Source organism: Cucurbita maxima, unplaced genomic scaffold (assembly GCF_002738345.1).
Source record: "Cucurbita maxima cultivar Rimu unplaced genomic scaffold, Cmax_1.0 Cma_Scf00034, whole genome shotgun sequence".
Lineage (NCBI taxonomy): Eukaryota > Viridiplantae > Streptophyta > Magnoliopsida > Cucurbitales > Cucurbitaceae > Cucurbita > Cucurbita maxima.
The window spans coordinates 1,509,687-1,532,773 of record NW_019272050.1 but is presented as its reverse complement, the minus strand read 5'-3'; the positions used below and the strand labels follow the sequence as shown (position 1 = coordinate 1,532,773).

The following is a 23,087-nucleotide window of genomic DNA, read 5'->3' as shown; positions in this document are numbered from 1 at the left end:
TTTTTTTTTTTTTTTTTTTTTTTTTGCGATTTAGACCATTTGATCATTTTCATTCACTGCCCTGCCATATTTCTATTTTCATTTTGATGGGGAAGCTAATGAACAGGTCCTTCTGAACAATTTTAAAAGTTAAGGGTGTGAAATGATAAGATCAGGTAATTAAAACTTACCCTAAGTACAAGGATAAAATTGAAACCATCTATGCCCATAGCGTACATATGTTATTACAAGTCAGTGCCATGCTTTCTGATTTTAGAAGAGACCAAAGGGTTGTTCCGAAACCATTTAAAGGTTAAGAATATAAATGAAACTTATAAAATTATTTAGGTCCATTTTTAAACGTCTGGCTTTCTTTTCTCTCTCTCCCTCCTCTCATGATATATTTTATACCATATATGTTCTTCTTTGCAGTCGTTGCTGTGCGACCCAAATCCAAGCTCCCCTGCTAATTCTGAAGCTGCTAGGATGTTTAGTGAGAATAAGCGCGAGTACAACAGGAGAGTACGTGAAATCGTGGAACAGAGCTGGACTGCCGATTAGCAACAAAATGGTTATCGGCGAACAGAAAAAATAGTCGCGGAGTCGAGTTGCTTGTGTGCATGATATTGTACACCTGGGAAGAAAACCGATTTGTTGCTTAACTTGCGTATTATGTGAAATACTTGCTTGGTTTATAAGATGAAACACTACTCTAGTCTATTTCAATTTTATCTGCTCTGGTTTTTTTATCTTTCTCAAGTAAAATTTTGATTCTAGCCTTCTGATCGAGATAAACCGAGTATAGGAAACTTCAATAGCCTTGTGCTAGAACATGGCAATGCCGACGGCAAGAGAAGGCTGTCGGCATTTTCTTCAGCCTCCTTCCTTTTCAATTTCAATGTATGACAGAAACTGCGTATCAAATCCAATATGTGAAAGATTCGAACAAGCAGAAAAGACAGAAGCCAGTGGCCCAGTGGGGCGTTCATTCATATCGTCAAAGTAAATCACTTTTATCGCAGAAGAACAAATATCTGTTGAAAATTTAAAGTGACGAAAAAACAAATTCAACTGACTCATCATGAGATAGGATGCTAGGAAAGCGGAAGACAGAAAGCGACACATTGCGTAAAAATTACGAACACCAATGAAATTTAAAAAAAAAAAAATATATTTTTCTTCTTTTCTGTTTTTTTTTTCTCTCCACATTTTTTTCTTCCATACAAATAAATATGAAAATTTACTTTTAAAAATATAATGCAACCCAAGCTGATGTGAAAACAAGGTTGTTCTATGAGGTAAAGAAGTAGTATAGGTCGTTCAGTTCCTTACCAAGTCCAATTGCAAGTGGTATGAGTCGCTCGGTTCTTTAACAAGTTCAATTGTCTGTCTCCACTTTAGGTCCTGAAAAAAAAATAATGTATGAAAAATGAGATTATATTAATAGTTTTGGGACATTTTCTATTCCTGTAATGGTGACACCAGTGCCATGTGCTAATCTAATTTTTCGATTACTTGGACATAGTTTAACCTCGTTTATGTCTACCTAAAATATTGTTAAAATTTGTGGATAAAAATATTTTTAAATTTTTTTTTAATGGAAGATAATTTAAAACCGAATAATATTTTTAAACTGGATAAAGCTCTTTATAATTTAACAATTTATTTATTATCAATAATAAAGAAAAAAAAAAAAAAAGAAAAAAAAAAAAAGAGGAAATGTCTTAAGCTAAACAATACGATATTTAATGATGGGAGGCCAAGGCGGCGTCTTGTTAAGGTGCGCGCTAAAATGCCGGTCAAATAGCAAATAAGAATAACGCACAAAATTACTCAGATTGCCACGTGGCTATAATTTATTTGTTTATTTATTTATTTTGTGAATTTTCCTTTCAATTCATTGATAATCAGAATTTGGGATTTCTATTTCGCTCCTTCTTCCTCCTATCGTGTTACGGTCACCGGTGAAAATCTCTTGTCGACTACTCCCAATAATCGGGATTTTTCTTTGATTTCGTTTCTGAACCCATCGAGATCGCCTGAAGTTCTCGCCGCGCTAGGTTAAGGGTAAGCGATTTCGATCACCTTAATTGTTTGAATTCTTGTGTTTTTTTCGTCGCTTTGTTAATTTTTGCTCCGATTCGTGGATCACCCTTGTGTTACTGGCCTTTGTTTTCGACGTGGATGTACATGTACCCTTACTGAGGTGTTAAAGGCTTGTTGGCGGTAATTTGTTTGGAAATGGAACCTGCTTGTCTGACTGGCAGTTTTGGACAGAGATCTAGGGGTTTTGTTTACGGCGAGGGTTAGGGAAAGGATTTATTGACGTGCAACGAGCTGGCGTTTTAGCTTGGTTACGTCACGGTTTGCAGTAGCTAGTAGTTAGTTTTCTGGATTAAATTATGTGCCTAAGGAGGTTTCTTTGCGTACTTGATCGTCCTAACTGGAATTAAATGGTATTGCTTCCTTCTCCATCCTTTTGGTCCATGTCGATATAGGCTCTAGACTTTCGATTCAAGCCTACAATTTTAATTTACTTAAAGAAACGTCCTTGAAGTGGTTCATTGTCCACTAGGGTGATATCATGGAAGATAGAGGTCCCTCCTCCTCATTTGATTGAACTTGTTTCACGTTCTTTATCGATTTTCACTTGGTTGAATTTCGATCTTTTGTATCCTGCTTCAACGGTACTCTTTGATGTTTGGATATAACATACTTTTTGATGTTTGAATTTTGATTTTTTTTCAGCCGGTGAGGATGTCTACTTCTGCAAGGAAGAGACTGATGAGAGACTTCAAGAGGTTGCAGCAAGATCCGCCTGCGGGCATCAGTGGTGCTCCTCAAGACAATAATATCATGCTATGGAATGCCGTTATATTTGGGTAAGCTGGGATAATAAATCATGACCTTGACATTTTTTTCTTTTTAAAACTCTTGCACGATTGCTTCTGGACTAACCGATGCTATGGTCTCTTACATATTTTTTTTTTTTGTCGGCTTTTGCAGGCCTGACGATACACCTTGGGATGGAGGTATTCTCAATTTCTTCCTTTCTGGGTCTAATGACTTATTATGAAGACGACAAAGTTGTATCTGGATCTAGTTTTCTGATGATTTACTTTTTTCATGCTTGATGATTTCACTTTGTTTTTCTGTTCAAAACTATAACTACTGATGGCGCATTTCCACTCCAACAAATAGCACTATTTTTACTTATCTCAGTTTTATATGCATATGCGTTGGCCATATAGCTATTAGCGTAGTAAAGTAATATTAATTTGTCAATTTTAAAATTATCTGGTTCTGATTTGCATTAAGTTTTTTATTTCATGATCATGGTCTTCTTTTTAAGCTTTTTCCGCTATTTGGATATGGATGTGTGTTATATTTTCTGGTTTAGAACTCAAGACAATTAAAACTTTCATTCTGATTATGGTTTCCGTGGACTTTGAATTCAAAATGTCAAGTTGCTTTCATCTCTCCTGGCGCAAGTTATGGGAATGCATTCTGAAGGAACATGCTACAATCTTATTTAATTTTCTGAAAATTTCAATCAATTTTGCATCTGATTTTTGTATTCCTTTAATAGTTTTTATTTGTAAACTTGTAGTTTGGGAATTATAATTTGGCTACCCATCTTTTGAGTTGACCAGGTACGTTTAAGCTGACTCTTCAGTTCACGGAGGATTATCCAAATAAGCCACCAACAGTCCGCTTTGTGTCAAGAATGTTCCACCCTAATAGTAAGATCACCAGGAACTTATCCTCTACAAACATTTCATGCTTTATTTGATTAATTCTGGATCAGTTTGAGGGTTTTCTCTAATCTTCATTTGGCACTAGGCTCAAGAAGAAGCGTAGTTCTCCTTTAGGTTTTTTGTCAAGCTACCTTTTGTTTACACAGTGATGCTTATTATGGTTCTATATTGTGCGTAGCTAATTTTATTTTGTATTTTTTCTTCTGTGCTTAGCTTATTTTCTTTTGCTAACAAACGTCAAAATCCATCAGCTAACTACATTTTTTTCTTGTAAATGTTCCTAAACTACATTTTTTTTTTCTTGTTTGGCGTTTCCTATCACCTTCAGTTTATGCTGATGGAAGCATTTGTTTGGACATTCTGCAAAATCAGTGGAGCCCAATCTATGATGTAGCTGCTATACTCACCTCTATTCAGGTACCTAATCTATTTGGCCCTAATAAATGTAAAGGCTGTAACTATTTATTGCTATATGATTTATTGCTCGTTTTCATTTTATGGGTACAAATGAAAAGCTTGTAATCATAATCTTTTAAAGAAACCTTTTACTGCTCCTGTTCTATGCCCTATCCTAGAAGTAGAATGCATATGGTTCGTGTGTCCCCTGGATGCCTATCATAACATATTTATGGAACTGTCTGTGTGAACGAGCAGTTAATTGTAAACCTGCCCTCCCCACTGACCCAGGCCATAAAAGGCCACATTCTTTTAGTTCATGTTCTTGATCTCTGAATTTGTGGCATTAATTTTGATTGTCTTGACTTTTGATTTTTTTTAATACTTAGGATCAAATTTTAAGAACTAGAATTATTTTGTCTAATAATCTGATTGGAATTCGCCCTACGTCAGAAAGGATCAATTGTCTAATCTAAATTTTTATAATAATTATATGATCAATAATGTTCAACGCAACAAGTATAATACTGCCCACCTAGAAGAGGGGAAAACGACTGCCCACCTAGAAAAGGGACAAACGAAGGTAGGAATGTAGATGATGAATTATCTGCCGGTTTATTTGGTGTATTATGGAGAATGTGATAGTATTGATTGTATTGGACTTCTGACTTGAGGAATTCAAAAGTTACATGGTATGCTTGTACTTTTCATTGATTTGCCAACACACTTCCATGTTTTTTCTTGTAGTCGTTGCTGTGCGACCCGAATCCAAACTCTCCTGCGAATTCTGAAGCTGCTAGGATGTTTAGTGAGAACAAGCGTGAGTACAACAGGAGAGTACGTGAAATTGTGGAACAGAGTTGGACTGCTGATTAGCCACAGAAATGGTTGTAGGCGAACAAAAAAAGATAGTCGAGTGGCTTGTTTGCATGATATTGTGCCTGGGAAGAAAACCAATTTGCTGTGTAATTTGCTTATTATGTGATATGCTTGCTTGGTCTATAAAGATGAACTACTTTGGTCTATTTCAATTTGACTATCTGGTCTAGTATTTTGCCATCTTTCTCAGGTAAGTTCTCTTTTATTCTTTAATTCTGGCCTTTGATCGAGGTAAATGCCATTTTATCGATTGAAGTTCGACCTTAAATGGGTGGTTCTTACCTATATCACGACGAATTACAGGCGATCGAGGGCTAATATAAAAAGAGATGATTGCCAAACTTTACTACCAACTTGTACAAGGGCTTTCAATCTTTTTTAAAAAAAAGTTTTGGCAAGGTAAAATACGAGCTGTATATTTGTAGACTCTGGTTACATTTATTCCCGCCCCTTATAGATTCGTTCATCTATATGAAAGCTCCGAGGTTTCCACTACTTGTCCATCCTTCCTGAACTTGCATTGAATACTGCAAATTCCAGAGTACATCTTCAATGGAAGGGCGTTTGTTTGGATCTTTGTTGAGGCAGTTGATGGCGATTTGAATTGTCGTCTTTAGTGAATCAAATGCAAAAGAACCCTGAATTGAAGGATCGATAACGCCCCGTAATTTCAGTCCTTCTGCCAAGCCACCTTCAAACTGCCATAACCACCAATATATAAGGCATCAGAATGTGTTAAACCAAATGTTGATGCTATTTTTTTTTTTTTTTTTCAGTTTATGAGATGATACCTCACTCTTCAGATCATCCAGTTCACTTGTGGATGTGATCGGCCTACCGGTGATGACTTGCAGCAAAATGGCACCAAATTGAAAGATGTCTTCCTTCTCCGGATTCCCACTTCTGCATTAAGAAATAGATTAGATTATTGGATTGTTGCAGAAAGAAGAATCTAAAAAGGATGGTACCTTTTTGGTACATTCAACCCGCTCTCTGCATCCTGCAAAATTGATAATAACCAGTCTTAGAAACTAACAAAACTTGCAATCAGTTGGAAGTGTCAATACAATTTTGTTCGACCTTTAGCGGCATGAGAACGTTGTAATTGCTTATTTTTGCAGTCAGCGTCTCGTCCAACAAAATGTTATCAATCGTGACACTGTTGTCGAAGATGCCCCGTGCCATTCCAGTATGCAGATGCTGTATTCCCCGGGCAATGCCGATGCTAATTCCCATTCTCTGTGGCCATTTCAGAGCGTCCTTCCTTTTCCAATCTGTGTATATGAGTTCAGATGACTGTTTTGAGATTAAACTTTGAATCCAAATGAAGATGGGTTTGTTCTGTTACCTGTAAGACAATCCTTCAATGAGCCGTTGGATATGAATTCATTAACAACGAAGACGGTACTGGCTGGGTTCAATTGGTCTTGGTAAGTGACGGTGCAGTGTCCAACAACACTGACCAAATGCCGATGCCTCAGATTTGGAAGCTCTTCCATGTGCCGTGCTAAGGCTTGAGGTGCAAGTTTTTGCTTTAGTTTAAAGCATTTGATCAGAACCACTGAACCATCAGTCAGCCACCCTTTATAAATCTGCAAGAATTGAACAGAAAACTTCTAATTGAATTAACATCTCCTTGAGATCTCCCAAGAGTTCAAGTTTGAATCGATTCCTCACCTGTGCTTGGGATCCTTGAGCGGCCAAGTTTGATGGGTCGAAGTTTCTTGTGATCTCTTCAATCTCTTCCACTGCGAAGACCCGATAAGGCGGCAGCCCAAGTGCTGGTAGCCTTGTCTGTGGCACTCGTCCTGTGTAGAATAAAGTTAACAAGAACAAAACCATAATTTGATTTGGGTGAAAGAAAAGTATAAGGAGAACAGTATTGGCTTACGGTTAGGCAGTGGAGAGCCACGAACAGATTGTTTATGAACTGTAGATTTCTCATATTTCATCTCTCCAAATCTTCTTCTTCTTCTGTTTCGGATGATTGCAAAAACCAATAACAGAACAACACCGGAAACTACCACTACGCCTCCTATGACGGCAAGCATAAGACCAAGTTTGATGCCAGGTTTCTGTTTCTGTAGGTCACCTGGAGGCTTTACAGCCATTGCTTCCTTACGGCAGTACGAAAGAGAATGCTGGAACTTTGAGTTTTCACCTGTCAAGCAGTTCCATGACATATTTACCGTACGATTCGACGAATTCGACCCAATGCAAGAGGGTAACTTTCCTATCAAGAGGTTGTGGGAAACGTCTACAAACTTAAGGTTTCTGTTGCAAGTTGTGTTGACAGAGAGTGCTCCACTTAATTGGTTATAAGCTAGGTTCAGATACTGTATTGCAGGTAGAGAGAACAGAGAAGAATGGATTGGCCCAAGAAACTTATTGTAGGAAATATCCAATAGTTGAAGCTTATTGAGTTCCACGATTCTTGAAGGAATTTCAGATCTGAACAAGTTTTTTCTCAATATGACGATCACAAGAGTTCCACTCAGAGGTGGAACTTTTTGGCTCAGTTGATTTTGTCCTAAATTCAGCTCTTCAAGAACTGCAAGGCCGTTAAGATCTGGAACGCTTCCATTGAGCAAATTATCAGTTAAAACAAGGCTCTTGAGACTTTGAAGTTTAGAGATTGTTTCAGGGATGCCTCCATAGATGAAATTTGAGCTTATGTTAAGCACTTCCAGAGATGAGAGCCTATTGATTTTGGAAGGAAAAGGACCCCACAAGCCCAAAGACACCAATGATAACACTTTCAGGTTCGAAAGCTTGGTGAGAACAGTAAAGAAGGAATCAATGGAGAAGCTATTGGAAAGAGTCTGCTGAGAAGGGATGGAACTCACAGAAACTGATTTTGGGGTTTTGGAGGGGGAGGTTTTGTTCCCAATGACAGTTAATTCTGTTATGTGAGTCCCAGAACAGACAATTCTGAGTGAAGAAGTAGGAGGTAAATAACAGAAGTTGGTCCAGTTTGACCATTGTTGAAGAGCAACAGGATATTCCAGAAGCTTTTGAATTTGGAAAAGGATTCTGCTTTCACTTGGAGAAAGTTGTCCAGTTGAAACTGGAACAAGAACAGCAAGAACAAATATAGGAAACCAAAAACAGAAAGAAACCCAGGAATTCTTCATGTTCTTGAAGCTGAAACTTAAAGCTCTGCTGCAAACCTCATCAGAAAAGCAAGGAAAAAGAAAATTTGGGAACAGGGGAAGGCAGAATCGGCCATTGTTTGGAAACTAATCAGAGATCTGAAAAGATATAGAAGAAACTCAAGAGTGAGTGAAGCAATCTCAAGGAAATTCCAACAGTCAAGAACTCAAAAGAAGAGATTAAACAAATCCAAATCATGTGCTATGCAACCCACAATATAAAATTAAACTCTACTTCCCCTGCCGCACTTCACTCAGACTTTCTCCCATCAGACTGTGCAAGAAAGTCAACTAAGCTCAGTTCATCAGCCAGCTCCTGGCGTTTGACCAAATTCTCTACGGTGAACTCGCAAGTTTGTCTCTTAAGCTCACGTGGCCTTATGAATGATTGCTATTTTAAAAATATGGCACAGTGAAATCTGGAAGGGATCTCAAGAACTAGTAGTCTATGATAGAATCTTGAACAAAATGGCTAATTAGCCAAATATCAAACAGACCCAGAGGAGCCAAAGAAGGTTTAGATTAAATTACCATAATGGTTCTCGCAACGTTTGTAGTTTTGCTTTGTCGGTTGAAGTTGACTGAAAGCGAGAGAGATAAGAATTGCCCTGAAAGCCAGGGAGACTCTTCCAAATTGTGGTTTATTGGGATTAGTTACACCTAATCCATTTTTTTGTCCTAATAATAATGATATATTGCAAGAGGAAGCAGCCTTTTCCAGCTCAATATTTGTACTCTTGCTAATTGTAAACGTATTTCTTGGTACCAGCATCCAAGATTAAGAAGGAAATGATACTTAGCACATGAAATTCATTGAAAAACGCATAGTTTTCGCTACCATAGAAAGGAAAGAAGAAATACCAATAGCCCGATTCTGTGTCGAAGCCCTAAATGAATAGAAACCTCAATAATTCACAGCGACAGCTCCATGAACAGTAGCGTCGGTGTTGTTGGATCAGGTGGTTTCTCCATTTTCCATATCCATAGCGTACGGACCACTTGGCCGGCATGGACGGAGGATTGGGCTGGTATCGGAGTCCAGCGCCACCCAGTCGGCCGCTGGCGCGAGGGTGAAGCGCTCTTGCAGCGCCCCATGCGCCACTTCTTGCCTCCACCAGGTTCGGCCCATTAACCAACGCCAATTATTCAAATATTTAACATTATGCCTAAATCAATTATATTTTTAGAGTACAAACACTAAATCTCCCATAACAAAGCATGTTTTGATATTATGAGAAAAATGTGGTATAGATAAAAACAATTTAAAAGCCGACATCGAACCCCGATCCAACAACTACACGAGGAAGCAATGAATTGTAGTGTTTGAATTACTCATTTTATTACCGATTGATTTTAAGATGTTACTTCATGTTCATAATGATTTTTGTTCGTGTTTCTATTTAGATCAACTAGAGTTCTTCCAAACGGTTTAGTTGGACATAAATAAAACTTTGAGGTATTGGATACAAGTTATGCCTTGGAAGGAAAGACAATTCTGAATTAGCTTTATCTACGATAAGTAATACAATTATGAATCTCATGGAGAGTGCAATCCTGGCTCAGGATGAACGCTTGTGGCATTTTTAACACATGCAAGTCGGACGAAAGTGGTGTTTCTAGTGGCGGACGGATTAGTAACGCGTAAGAACTTGCCATTGAGAGGAGAACAACAGTTGGAAACGATTACTAATACCATGTATAGTGAAGAGCAAAAGGAAGAATCCGCCCGAGGAGGATCTCGGGTCTGGTTAGCCAGTTATATGGTAAACACAAATGTATATTTTAAAATTAACAATAAATTTGGATGGATTGGTTCAATCAAATTTAGTTTTCATTTATTTGAGTCAAACCTATCCGTATAAATTGAGTTAGATTAATCGAATTTTTCAAATGGATTAACCTACCTACCGATCCGAATGAAGTGGTGAAGGTAACTCTAGTGAAAAGCTGAGCTTGTGTTCGATGAACACAGCGCAGGCTTATACAAAGACGAACCTGGTCTGAATCATGAACCAAATGAAGGGTTTGAAGAATGTAGGTTATGGGTATGATCAGTGGACAAGACGAACCTCTTTATCAATTTCTTCGCTCATCCGTCCTTTTCCTTCTATGAATCTTCTCCCACTTCAAATGGAATTCATTCCAAATCTTATAAACAAACAAACAAACAACCCCTTATTTGATTAATCTCACTTTATCGTGCATTACTCGAACTAGTTTATACAAAACGAGGTTCTCGACCTTTGAGTTCTATAGATTGAGCATGGATTCGATAATTCCTATGATTTGAATTTAGTTTTAATTTGGTTCATGTGTTTAGATTCCACATTGGTTCGGGAGGAGAACAAAATACACTTCATAAGAGTGCGGAAACTTCTCCTAACAGACACATTTTAAAAACATCGAAAGAAAGTCCGAAAGAGAAAACCTAGAGAGGACAATATCTGCTAGCGGTGGACTTGGACCAATACAAATAGTGTTAGAGCCCGACACCAGGCGATGTGCTACGAGACAGTGTGTCAATAAGGACGTTGGCCCCAAAGGGGTGAATTGTAAGATCCCACATGGGTTGGGGGAGAACAAAACACTTTTTATAAGGATGTGGAAACCGCTCATTAGCAAACGCATTTTAAAGACATTGAGGGTAAGTTTGAGAGGGAAAATCCGAAAAGGACAATATGTGTTAGCGGTGGACTTGGAGTGTTATAAAACACCTTTAATTAAATCAATCAACGGACGGTCGCGTCGAAACGAAGTGGAAGAAAAAGGAAAGTATATATGTTATCATATTGGGATTTTAATATCTACTTTGCATCTAAGGGATCCCTTTAGACCAAAAAAAGGGTGAGAAATGGATTATTCTGTTTGCTACAATAATATCTCCAAATTAAACCCAACAAGTCGTCTAGGTTCATACAAGCTTACTTTCTGCGCCTTTCACTTCCTTTGATTCCTTACCAATTCCTGGCATGAATGAACCATATATGAAGCTCACAAGAGTGCATATAAATATACCAAACTCATGCAGTTTATGCATTATGGGTTTTGGTTACAAGGTCATTTGCTTCCTAGAGTTTCCCTGAATGACTTCATTTAGGCCAAGTTTTAACTAACGTTTTCCTATAATGAAGTGTTTGGGGGAACTCTTGGTGTCAACTGACGAACATGCTACGTTTGTTCTTCTTCTTCTACGTTTGATCCATGGAGATCCAATCATCGTTCAAGGGCTTTGTTCATATGTATCTGTTGAAAAAGAGTTTATAAGTAAGGAATACATCTCTATTTGTATGTGGCTTTTTGGGAAGCTCAAACACAAATTCATAAGAGCTTACGTTTAGAGTGAACCATATCATACCATTATCATAACAATATCATATCATTATGGAGAGTCGTGATTCCTAGCACTATTTGCCATCTTCGCTCTTAAATTTGTAAATTTGTGTTATAATTGGTTATTTGTTCGGTTGCAACGTTCTTATAAAATATTATGTAATGACTTATGAAAGATTTAAAATATGGTTTTCGCACTTAATGACCTCGATATTTTCCTGTAGGATGGTCACGTTACCTACTTCTCGCTTCTTAATAGTGAAGACTATCCCCATAGACCAATACGAATCCTTTCAGTATGCTCCAAGAAAAACGACCCCAACATTCCTCTTCAGATGGTCAGTGGACTAACACGAATTCTTTTCGCATTCTCCAAGCAAAACACACTGAACTTTGGAGTTTTTATGATTAAGCCGCCGAGCGAAAAAAAAAAAAAAAAAAAGGTGTTCTTAGTTGGTATAGGTAATTTCTTAGTTATCTTATACTCGTGATCGTCTTCATTTGGACGTAGCCTTGATTCATTCATGTACCGCTCTTTACTTGAGTGTCACATATACTGTGATAATTTTTAAGTCAATTTTTTTTATAAATAAATATCATACCATATTTAATAATCTAGAATCATTTTGAAAGTATACTAAGCATATACTCTAAATTAGAACATGAAATACTGTATATATTAACGTTTTTATTCCTTTTTATATAATTATGCCATTTAAAAATTTAAATTTAAAATTCAAAATATACTTATAATAAAATAATTAAATATTATAACAAAATCTAACTTGCCTACCAAACGTAATATAAATATTAATATTCATGCGTAATTTTACAAAGCCTACGTATAAACCAAACTCTCAAGTGTTTGGCAATCTGTGGAATTAAGAGTATTTAATTCTAATTAATGACGTAATTAATTTGGAGTAATAAATTCAATTAAAGATGATTTTAATGGATATATATACTCGAATTTCTTTGTTTTTTTTCTCTACACATCATTTTCCTATTTAAAATCTTTACTTTTTTTTTTTTCTAATATCAAAATTAATTTAGTCAAATGTAAATAAATAAATATGAAAAAAAAATTACGACCCATGAATAATATTTTTATTTACATTTCTTTTAAAAAAATAAAAAATAGGAAGAAGAAATAAGAAACAATTCAATTCTACTGCTAGTAGATATTTTATTTGATTTGATTCATTATGTATCGTCGTCAGTCTCACAATTTTAAAACATGTCTATTAAGAAGAGGTTTTCATACCCTTATAAACGAAGTTTCATTTTCTTATCCAATCAACGTGGAATCTCACAATTCAAAACTAAATTTAAAAGACGTCATATCATTATAATATAAAGATAAGGAAATATCACATCATAATAATATTTTAGAGGGTAATGTTTGACTTACGTTTCTCGTCACAAGAGAGGAAGACAAGTTTTATTAAACTTGTATTATTGTCTATTAAGATGATGTTGATCGTATTTGTGAATGTTTGATTAATTCACCACACCCAAATGGTGTGAAAGTTATCTTATTTATAATCAAATGAATTACAAGGATATGGAAATAGTAATAAATGGAAAGATACCTATGATAATAAGGCAAATATTAGATATTTGCCTTATAATAAAATATCAAATATAATATATATGGTAAACTATAATTTATTACTAACCCAAACTTCTGTCCTACCTCACTTTACTCACTCTATGTATATATAAACACACAATATAGCAGTAAAGGTAAGACGTCTAAGCGGATCAACTCATCAAGTTCCCTTTAAAATAGGATCCACACAAGGAGAAGCACTTGCCATTCGTTGGTTATTAGGGGCATCCCGAAAACGTCCGGGTCAAAATATGGCTGTAGAATACTATATTGTAATATTAAAACTTGAGTTTTTAAAAATTATATTTATCGTTATAAAATATTATTAAATTTAATATAAGGTTTTTTTTTAAGCATAGATTATATTAAAAAATAAAAGATTATTTATTAACCGCTCCTTGAAATTAATATATATATAAATTGAAATGAAGAACCTAATACTCACAAGTTTGTCATGAAGAATCTGTACTCCGATTCTTGTAAAAATAAATGAAGAATTTCGCGTGAATAAGGATTGAAATAGTTTCTCGGTCTGCAAGCATCTCTGATATGAAATTTCAAATTCTACATTAATAGGTAAATAGCAACATTTTTCACGAGTATTAAGCATCTTGTGAGTGCAATTCAAAGTAAAAATTTGGTTGAGAATCGACGATATTATCTTCATTTGGACTCAGGTTAGATTCTCACATAGAATCTAATCCATTTGAGAGAATAAAAAAGGGGAAGTTGTGGGCATTGCTCCTTCCACAATATTCTGTTCGTTTCTCTCTTATATTCCCCGAATTCGCGTATGGATTCACTACGGGTTGAATGAAGAACATAAACACGACCATAGGAGCTATGAACTTAGATGTTTGAATATGTCTGAGTATCTTCTAGAGTTCTCCAGGAGGCTTCATTAGGGCTCTTCCGTTTCTTATTGAAGTGTTTGGGAGAACTCTGGGTGTCATTTTGATACTTTTCCATTTTTGATGTACACTAATTCTCTTGTTGGTAACTTTTAGGAGTATACGTGAATCAAACCAATAAAGTTCACAACTCAACTATTTATTTTTGGGTTGGGTTGAGTTTGAACAACGAGACAGTTCACAACTCAACCCTCTATTTTCGAGTTGGGTTGATTTGTCATGTTTTTTTTTCCCTTTTTAATTATTTTAAGAAAAATCCCACCTATCAAACATTTATAAGTTACAAATATTAGTAATAAATATCAAATATTTTTTATTTTCATATTGATCCTAAGAGTAAAGTAGGATTGGGTTGATTGTAACCCTATTTTCGGGTTAGTTGGGTTGACTCAATAAAAAATGTCAACTCACGAACCGACCCGAATTGTTCGATTTTTCAAAAATTCAACCCAACCCAATTTTTATGGTTTGACTTAAGTAATTTAAGTTGATCGGATTATCGAGTCATATGAATATCCTCAGTAACATTAAGATTTAGAATGTAATTTAAGTTGATGAATTAAATATATAATTACTAAATGAAATTCTCTTTATTATATACTTCAAAATAGTTTAATACTTCAATAATTTAAAATAATTAATTTAGGAAATTTTAGGAATTTACGAATATAAATTGATTTTTCCTAAAATAGAAAAAAAAGCCTAAAAAAGGTAAAACCGTACCGCTTTGGGCCAAACGACATGTCGTCAAGTTAATTAAAAGTTGAAACGTCATATCGTAAAAGATACGTCGTAGTGGTCTTCTTCCAGCAGGCAGCAATCCGTAGCCGATTACGCGCCTTTGGAAGTCCACGCCGCTAACGGCGCCAAGTCGAGCTTCGGTCGTTGTCCCATCCGTTCCGTTTAAAAGATCTGCGTCGATTCGGCCAATCAGAGCCGCGACATTATGTCATCAATCCAATAGAAATCTTCCACGTGGAATATCTCCAATATCTGACGTTTCGACCTTTTATATCCTTCGTGAAAGGGGCATTTTGGCAGTTAATTTCTTCTCCGATTCGTTTCTTCGCCATTCTTTCTCTTTGCGTATCTCTGCAATTTCGTATTCTTTTGGTCGATCTAATTCTCCGGCGACATCAAGGGCTGAGAATGGAAGCTCATGGCAGCGGATTATGCCGCGTGCTCGTGCTCGCCTTTTGCGTCGCCGGGATTTGGTCTGCTTACATTTATCAAGGTGTTCTTCAGGAGACTCTGTAAGTTTGTTTTGTTTATTATCATTTGATTATATAGCATTAGTTGTTTGAGCGAGTTTCTACTGTTGATGTTTTCCCGAGGATTTTGATGGATTCTCATAAACTTTGTTTTCATATTAGGCTTTCTCGTTTGTGTTCTTTGTTGGAAAGTGTCTTGATTCTTTTGGATTTACTTGCGAACACTAATGCCTTTTATCTAGGGAAATCTGGAGAACTCTTCCATGGAATTGGATGTTGCCATTTATTCCTTATGTAATTCCTTCCGGCTTTCTTCGCCATATATTGTTGCCATTTAACAGTAGTTCGGATCAATGCTTGTCATTTTGCTTCAATCATGTATGTATCAGAAAATGTTGGAAGCATCTGAAATATGGGTTTTTTTTTTTTTAATTTTTAATTTTATTATTATTATTTTTTTTATAATGAAAATAAATTGATTTAAGGATTAGTAGTGGTGTTCTACCTACTGTCTTTCTTTGAACTTGATCTTGAGGAACCCTTTTTCTCTCCGGAAAAGTCACGTTCCTGAGGAATGCAAATGCTCGTTGTTCTTGCTTTCCTCACCAATGGGTTTAAGTCCATTTTGATGATTCTAAGTAATTTCTCATTTCTATTTAGGTCTACTAAGCGCTTTGGTTCCGACGAAAAGAGATTTGAACACCTTTCCTTCCTTAACTTGGCACAAAACGTTGTCTGTTTAATATGGTCATATATAAGTGAGTTCCTCTTGGCTCAACTTTCTACCGTTCTTATTCTATTCTGTATCTTCCCTTGGCATACCGCATAAAAAAACAATTTGTGGACATAAGAACTAAGATTTGTGTGTATCATAAACAGTGATAAAGCTCTGGTCCAGTCGTAGCACTGTTGGCGCACCTTGGTGGACTTACTGGAGTGCTGGTATTACGAATACGATTGGACCAGCTATGGGGATTGAAGCTTTGAAGTACATAAGTTATCCTGCCCAGGCATGTTTCAAATCATTCCCTTATTCCTTCATATTCTTTTATGGTTCTGTAATTTTCTAACTTTAATCAATCAAGATTTCCTTGATTATAAACCAACGCGAGGAAGGAGATATAAATGATACTTCATGATTAGGATGTGTGTGATTACTAAATAAAGTGTGCGGCAACTAAAATGTCTTCGCTAGATTGGAATTAAAAGTCGAACTAATGAGTGATAGTTTATTTTAGCTAACTAAGTATGTTGTCAATTTCTGCAGGTCCTGGCAAAGTCATCAAAAATGATTCCAGGTCAGACATAAACGAGATCTTCATAATAATATCTTTTACTCCACTTAAATATGAGGATTGTATATTATCTGAGGAATTTTTGATCTATTGAGTTCTTAATCTGAATGCTTTTTATTCTGTTTGTGCAGTAATGCTGATGGGAACGCTAGTTTATGGTATTAAGTACACATTTCCGGAGTATCTTTGTACATTTTTGGTTGCTGGAGGAGTGTCTACATTTGCACTCTTAAAGGTTTATTCCTTTTCAAATCTTCCTACTTCTCGTTCTCTTTGTGTTCACCTGTTAGAAAACAGTGATGATGAATGAATACGTCCTTATTATCTATATTTAAAATTTTGTTAATTCCAGACTAGCTCAAAGACTATTAGCAAGTTGGCACATCCCAATGCACCACTTGGATATGGACTCTGCTTCCTGAACCTTGCATTTGATGGTTTCACGAATGCCACTCAAGATTCCATTTCAACAAGGTGATAATATCATTTTTTACAATTTTCTCTTTGTTAGTCTTCTTTCTCGTACACGACTAGTTTATACGAATTCATAATGTTAAAGATTATCATGTATTTGACATTTCCATTCTCGGTGGCCTAAAAGATTCAATGCTGTTCTTGGAAATAAATGCAATTTAGTCCAGAACTTGGAAGCTTTATGCTGTTTAACAGTATATTTAAATCAGTAATGATTACTGTAATGGTCATTTAATAATCATCATCGATTCTGCAGGTACCCAAAAACAAGTGCATGGGACATAATGTTGGGAATGAATCTTTGGGGTACAATATATAACATGATTTATATGTTTGGGTGGCCGAATGGCACTGGATATCATGCCATAGAATTCTGTAGACAGCATCCCGAGGCATCGTGGGACATTCTTCTGTATTGTCTCTGTGGAGCAGTAGGCCAAAATTTTATCTTCCTAACAATAAGTCGATTCGGTTCCCTTGCTAATACCACCATTACCACAACTCGCAAGTTTGTCAGCATCGTGGTGTCCTCTATGCTCAGTGGAAATCCCCTGTCATCGAAGCAGTGGGGCTGCGTTGTAATGGTCTTCTCGGGGCTATCATATCAAATCTACCTCAAGTGGAGGAAGCTGCAAAAGTTGCAGAGAAAGAGAAAGACCACCTAACTAGGAATTACAGTGTAAGCAAAGTTCAATGGTCCTTAAATTAGAGGGCATCATGTTTTATAGAGCGCATTAGAAGTTATATGAACAAAGTTTTGACTCTCCCTTTTCTTTTACTTTTGTATAATCAGGCTTTGGAGGTGACCCAGTGGAAGTCCCCTCCTCGAACCTATGACTGATTTTTCTTTTTTTTTTTTCTAAGAGAATGAATTACTATAATCTCGAAAAGTGCTATTGTTGATTTAAAGAACAAGTAAGAAATCTTGTTGTGTTTCATCGATTTCTAGCTTCAGATGCTTGAATTAAGGTTAACACTTACATTTGAATTCAATCAATTATCATGGATAAACGAAGGTGAGCGAGAAATGTTGATAATCCTTCCATTTTTCTGGAAACAAAAGTTCAAATATTGGCCTTGTTCCTCGAGAAAGTTGATAGCAATAAGTGGGCCTTTATTTTGTAGGGAGTTCCCTCCTCTTTTACTTTCCACTTTTTGACTTTCCTCATAACTATACTTTGTCCTCTACCGCGACTGGCGGCAACCACCACCACCTCAATTTAACACACCCTTCTCCCTCTGAGCTTCAATTTTCAGTCTTTTTCAGCAGCGCCCGAGAACTGAGGTAAGCTCACTAAATCCACTACTTGTATCTTCTCTCTGTCTTATTCCCCTTCCCTGGGGCCAAAGTGTTTGAACTCTTGCAATTACTTACTGGGTTTGCTATTCTGTCAAAATTTCAGGGACATTTGGAGAAGAGAAAGCAAGGTAGAGAGATGAATGCACACCAACAACAAAACACATTCCATTCATATCATATTTATGTTTGTTACATCAAAAATCAGGTAAGGAACAAAAAAAATACTGATTCTATACCTCTGCACACCAAAAGAAAAAAAAAAAGTATACAAGAAACCATCCCAACTGATTATCCTCTACCTGTTTACATTAGTTTTTTTTTTTTTTTTTGTCTTCTTCTTTTTGCTTTCTGCTTCCCTCGATCACTTTTTGTTTGGAGGGTAGTAAGCTTGCGGCCAGAGCATGCTTACTCTCTGAATGTCTACAAATGTATCTAGAGGTTATGTACATGTGGGAAACCAAGCTACAAAAACTGGGACACCAAAATCACATTGCAAAGAACTGGAAAGAAGAAAAAAATGACACACCAAGCACACTGGTTTGGATGTTACTATTAGAGAAACCCCACCTAGGGAGAGAAGAAAAAAAGAATGTGGAACACGTGGTTATATGTGTTCCGATGTGTCTGAATCCTCCATAGTATTCTAGACACGAGTCATGGAATGCAGATATCAACATGCCACTAAGAAAAATTCTAGGCCGGAATGGCTGCAAACCAATGGAACTTAATTCAAAGGAAAAAAGAAAAAGACTAATTAGAGAGGTTTTATAGACTTTGGAGAAGGGCTCTTTTGCAGGGTGGTGGTTGTGAATGATTAACACTAGGGTTAAGGGAAGGTGACTCCACTCCCAGTGTTTTAAGAAGAAAACTCCTTTCCTGAAAAAGAAAAGAAAACAGCACAAAACAAATGAGAGGTAGCCATAAAATGCATATAAGAAAGCCAGAGAATTATCTGTCTATGTCAACATGGTAGCTTGATTTGACCCATGTAATTCATGTTCACAAAACCTAATTGAATACTAATTGTGAGACCTGTCTATTTATAAATTTGAACTTTTAAAGAACTGCAGTACTTCTATGACTGTAGGAAATATTAAGATTTCGAATAAGCTCCCAAGTTTTTTATGCGGTTATACGACCACTGTTTATTGCTGCAGCTGCTGCCTTTTCTATAATCCAGAAAGAATCGCTTGACTGGTTTTATTTTATTAGCACAGTAAAAACTAAATGTAAAGGTCACTTACACTTTCAGAGAATTGTGGGCTAGGTATTCCAGCTGCCAAGGATCTAAAAAGTGGAATTACATGCATGGGGGAGCTGAATTCTGAGCTTGAAAAGGAAGAGGTAATGGAATCCTTTTTTCGTTCATTGCAACATTTGAAAGCCTCTGCAGCAGTAAAACATTGTATCTTCTTAGCAGCATATCATGGGAAAAATTAATGGTATCTATAACCAATGTAAGAACTTATTCATTACCTCGCTCTAGCGTTTTCTTCAGAAGTATTTCTTTCTCAGATTCACCAATATTATTTTGAGCCTCTTGATGATGAGTCCCTATCTCAGGTTGGCTTTGATCTATTTTTTCCTCAACTGCTTGGGATACTATTGTTGATCCAGTACTGTATTCTGAACTGCCAGGAGACTCGTGGAGATTGGGTTGTCTGCGAGCAATGAAGTTGATAAGGCCACAAATACTAAGTAGCTTCAATCTGAAAATTATAGTATGCATGTTTTTGTTACCTCCATTGGCTACCATCATTGCTACTCCTTAAATCCTCCACTAAACCTTTAATATCTTCCACTTGAAAGTCAATATCCGGAGTTGCATATTTGGGTATGTCATTTTCTTTGCTTCGACGGAGGAAATCTTGGAGAATCTGATTCATATTTAGTGGACTCAAGGAATAAGAAAAACTACTGCATGAATGAATATATCAGACATATTTGAGAAGTTTCCAATTTTTTGAGCATGTAGTTTAGCAGCAATACATAATTCAGGATATCCCTTTTTATGTCATTACCAACATGGCAGCCCACTATTACAAAGTTGTTGATAGACAAAGTAGCCATAATATTACCCACCTTCCAAGCATTTTCAAGACTCTGGTCTGTATTCTCCGAGTTAACCGTCAATGCGAGTGAACTGAGTAGTTCTGCTTGTTGTGTTAAAGCAGCTACCTTTGGATCATCCTTCTTGATAAAGGTTCCTTGACTCTTGTTACCTTGAGCTGCTTATGGTAGAGATATGAAGCGGTTAAACCCAATATCATGAACCCAGAAGTGAAACCAAAGGATGCACAAACAAAGCATGCGAAGGAATGACTAGTAGAAATGCTATTCTTTGTCTGTATGATGTGAAGGTTGTTTGTAGTGACTTACTAGTATTTAGACCCTCCTGGGCATTGTTCATGGGAAGTTGAGCTGGCAAACTATCGACACCGTGGACATTATCAACCAGTACTGCAAATGGAGCTCTCAGTCGGTTTTTTGATCCATCCTCGATTGAGCAACCTTCTGTCGTATCAGATATGTGTGCTCTCCTAAACAGTCAATTGCAGAATGATTAATTCTTTGCTGTGAAGCAGTTTTTCCTTCTTATTTCTATTTAGACATATTGTACACAAATTCTACCTTATCCTCTTAACCAGCTGAGGAGTTTCTGATGAAACATTATCACTCCCCTTCTGACCTAGGACCCTTTTGTTGTTGTGATTGATGAAGGAACTTGAGTTCTCTTTAGCTAATGCTTCATATTTGGCTCTCTTTTTACAGAGTGTCGTAAACCGATTCTTCACTGCATTGTCCGTTCTGCATCAGTGAAATCGGCATATAAATGTTCGGTCGACTTTGCGGTAAAAAATATAACTGCAACAAGAGAACTGGAAAGTGAAAGCTCTATACCTGCCTGACACCACCTTTGCTATCTCTGTCCATCTATTCCCAAATATCTTCTGCGCCTGTAGACCAGGCTAATTTATTAGATTCAGGGCATCCAATGACAGGGAATACTCAAAAAGTTTAGAGTTTGAGCTTAATATGACAGTGATTTCAGACAATGTTTATATCCCTGTTATGGATTCTCTGTTCTTACAAGTTGGGGGAAGAATCACCTCGCATAGAAGCAAATCCTCTTCCGGAGACCAACCCCCTTTCTTAAAATCAGAATTCAAGTATGTGTACCATCTGAAACGCAAATTCCCATATGCCATTCATATCAGTGAAACTCGATGAACCCAGAAGTAAACAAGAACTGTTTGAATCAGGTATGTTACCATGATTTTCATCATTTGAATTACCTTCTTCTGCACTGTCTTGTTGTTTTATCCTTGAATTTTGACGCAATGATTGCCCAACTGCACAGTCGATTGCATCAACAATCAATCAGATTAACAAGGAAGAAGAAGATAAACACAGAATCAATGAGAGAGAGGGAGAGTTCATACTTCTCGGTTCCATGTTGATTAATCTGCTCCCGGAGAATATCATCCTCCTGAAACTCCAAGAACACATATCAGAAACCACAGCCAAAAGGATCTCTACAAGAATCAAAAAGTGAAACAGAGAACGCGGAAAAGAAATGGAAACCTGTTGCGTCCAGGAAACGATGTGTCGTTCCTTCTTCTTGGAATCTTCAGTGGTGAGCTTCTTCTTTGTGTCCTGCATTTGCTTTTATTAATTACAATAAACAGTATCTCTTAGGCGCTCCTCCCCTTTTATCGAACCCAAGTAGCATGCTAAAGGCAAGCAAGCCTTTCTAAGGCATATAGAAAAGAAAGGGATAAGAAACTGCAAAGTCCCCTTTCCTTTAATCTTTACGGATACAGGTCACTGTTGGGTTTCGAAACGGAACAGCAATTTCTAGTAGAAAGCGATCCTCGAAATCGCCTCGGATTCTGACCTTGTTTTTTCCCTAAACACTTTAATTTCTTCACTATACAGCTAGTGTCTGAATCAAACAAACAGAACCGCCATGGATCACGAGGACAAAGCAACGATCAATCACGAATCCAATCCAATCAGAACTACAAAATGAGAAGCCTGAATCGAAACAAACGCAAACACAATCACAACCACCGTGATTGTGATTGTAATCTTGTTCCCGTAATCCAAGAAACAGTGATTAAGAAGGGTAAGGTAGAGATCTATGAATGGAAGAAAGAAATGGGTTTCTGCAAGCTTGAAATCAAGAAGAAGAAGAAGAAGAAATACCCCTTTTGATGAGTGAGGGCAAGAGACATGGAAGATTGAAATGAGACAGAACGAGGTATTCTGTTCTGTTTGTCTCTCTCTCTCTCTCTCTCTCTCTCTCTCTCTGGAAAAACAAGAACAGGATTTTAAATTCATGTAGAGAGAGAAAAAAAAGGAAAATTAAATTTAAAAAAATAATAATAATAATAAATTGAAACAACGGACTCTTGGCGAGTGCGCGGGTATGAAGAGAAGTTTGAAAAAGAACGCTGAATTCCATGTGGGGATAGGATGGTGGACTGACAAACCCTTTATTTATTTATTATTTATTTATTTATTTATTTAAACATCATGTATGCATGCATGCATGTATCTATGTATGTATGTATGTATGTATGCATCCACGTCATCATCATGCATAATTCAATCATACAAAAATAGATTAAAAAAGGAATTAACATCATATTATTAAGAAATTTGATAAAGTTTAAATCCACTTTAGAAAACATGATAAAGTTACAATTAATAAATTTAGAAATTAAGTTTCAAAATAATAATGTTGGGTATATTGAATTAGATATTTACCAAACTAATTAAAAATA

At 36.4% G+C, this 23,087-nt stretch overlaps 5 protein-coding genes and 2 long non-coding RNA genes across 12 annotated transcripts in view; 5 read left to right on the top strand and 2 right to left on the bottom strand.

Moving 5' to 3' along the window:
• LOC111467400 (ubiquitin-conjugating enzyme E2 2-like) overlaps positions 1-725 on the top strand; it is a 4,094-nt gene extending 3,369 nt beyond the window's left edge. For all 4 annotated transcript variants that reach the window (XM_023112267.1, XM_023112269.1, XM_023112268.1 and 1 more), the window contains exon 6: positions 412-725. In XM_023112267.1, the coding sequence (XP_022968035.1) occupies positions 412-540 (129 nt within the window). In that variant the 3' untranslated portion in view covers positions 541-725. The remainder of the gene's footprint in view (positions 1-411) is intronic.
• Positions 726-1,855: 1,130 nt separating this feature from the next.
• On the top strand, positions 1,856-5,184 carry LOC111467401 (ubiquitin-conjugating enzyme E2 2-like). Its single transcript, XM_023112270.1, has 6 exons — positions 1,856-2,046; positions 2,728-2,861; positions 2,986-3,011; positions 3,633-3,722; positions 4,066-4,154; positions 4,881-5,184. The coding sequence occupies exons 2-6, from the start codon at positions 2,737-2,739 to the stop codon at positions 5,007-5,009; spliced, it is 459 nt and encodes a 152-aa protein (XP_022968038.1). The 5' UTR covers positions 1,856-2,046; positions 2,728-2,736; the 3' UTR covers positions 5,010-5,184.
• A 133-nt stretch (positions 5,185-5,317) lies between these two features.
• LOC111467399 (probable LRR receptor-like serine/threonine-protein kinase At1g14390) lies at positions 5,318-8,660 on the bottom strand. The gene is made up of 7 exons (XM_023112264.1): positions 6,904-8,660; positions 6,690-6,820; positions 6,361-6,604; positions 6,093-6,286; positions 5,981-6,012; positions 5,804-5,915; positions 5,318-5,710 (listed from the first exon to the last, which is right to left on the bottom strand). Exons 1-7 carry the CDS (start codon positions 8,144-8,146, stop codon positions 5,480-5,482), a joined length of 2,187 nt encoding a protein of 728 aa, XP_022968032.1. The 5' UTR covers positions 8,147-8,660; the 3' UTR covers positions 5,318-5,479.
• Positions 8,661-15,053: 6,393 nt separating this feature from the next.
• On the top strand, positions 15,054-17,935 carry LOC111467512 (UDP-galactose/UDP-glucose transporter 3-like). Of its 3 annotated transcripts, XM_023112441.1 has the most exons (8): positions 15,054-15,270; positions 15,889-15,986; positions 16,108-16,238; positions 16,496-16,526; positions 16,655-16,758; positions 16,876-16,997; positions 17,254-17,676; positions 17,791-17,935. In XM_023112441.1, exons 1-7 carry the CDS (start codon positions 15,167-15,169, stop codon positions 17,660-17,662), a joined length of 999 nt encoding a protein of 332 aa, XP_022968209.1. In that variant the 5' UTR covers positions 15,054-15,166; the 3' UTR covers positions 17,663-17,676; positions 17,791-17,935. The 3 variants fall into 3 exon arrangements, with proteins under 3 accessions (XP_022968209.1, XP_022968208.1, XP_022968210.1); XM_023112440.1 differs by having other exon boundaries at positions 17,254-17,935; XM_023112442.1 differs by lacking the exon at positions 15,889-15,986 and having other exon boundaries at positions 17,254-17,935.
• Positions 17,936-18,438: 503 nt separating this feature from the next.
• On the bottom strand, positions 18,439-22,242 carry LOC111467511 (transcription factor MYB124-like). The gene is made up of 12 exons (XM_023112439.1): positions 21,883-22,242; positions 21,741-21,787; positions 21,594-21,650; positions 21,408-21,480; positions 21,199-21,254; positions 20,929-21,105; positions 20,677-20,837; positions 20,380-20,525; positions 20,038-20,174; positions 19,774-19,958; positions 19,542-19,684; positions 18,439-19,173 (listed from the first exon to the last, which is right to left on the bottom strand). Exons 1-12 carry the CDS (start codon positions 21,958-21,960, stop codon positions 19,063-19,065), a joined length of 1,371 nt encoding a protein of 456 aa, XP_022968207.1. The 5' UTR covers positions 21,961-22,242; the 3' UTR covers positions 18,439-19,062.
• On the top strand, positions 19,551-19,996 carry LOC111467514. Its single transcript, XR_002714578.1, has 3 exons — positions 19,551-19,641; positions 19,718-19,754; positions 19,861-19,996. It is a non-coding gene; the product is annotated as an uncharacterized LOC111467514 (long non-coding RNA).
• Positions 21,300-22,591, top strand: LOC111467513. The gene is made up of 3 exons (XR_002714577.1): positions 21,300-21,560; positions 21,659-21,934; positions 22,237-22,591. It is a non-coding gene; the product is annotated as an uncharacterized LOC111467513 (long non-coding RNA).
• The last annotated feature ends 496 nt before the right edge of the window (positions 22,592-23,087 follow it).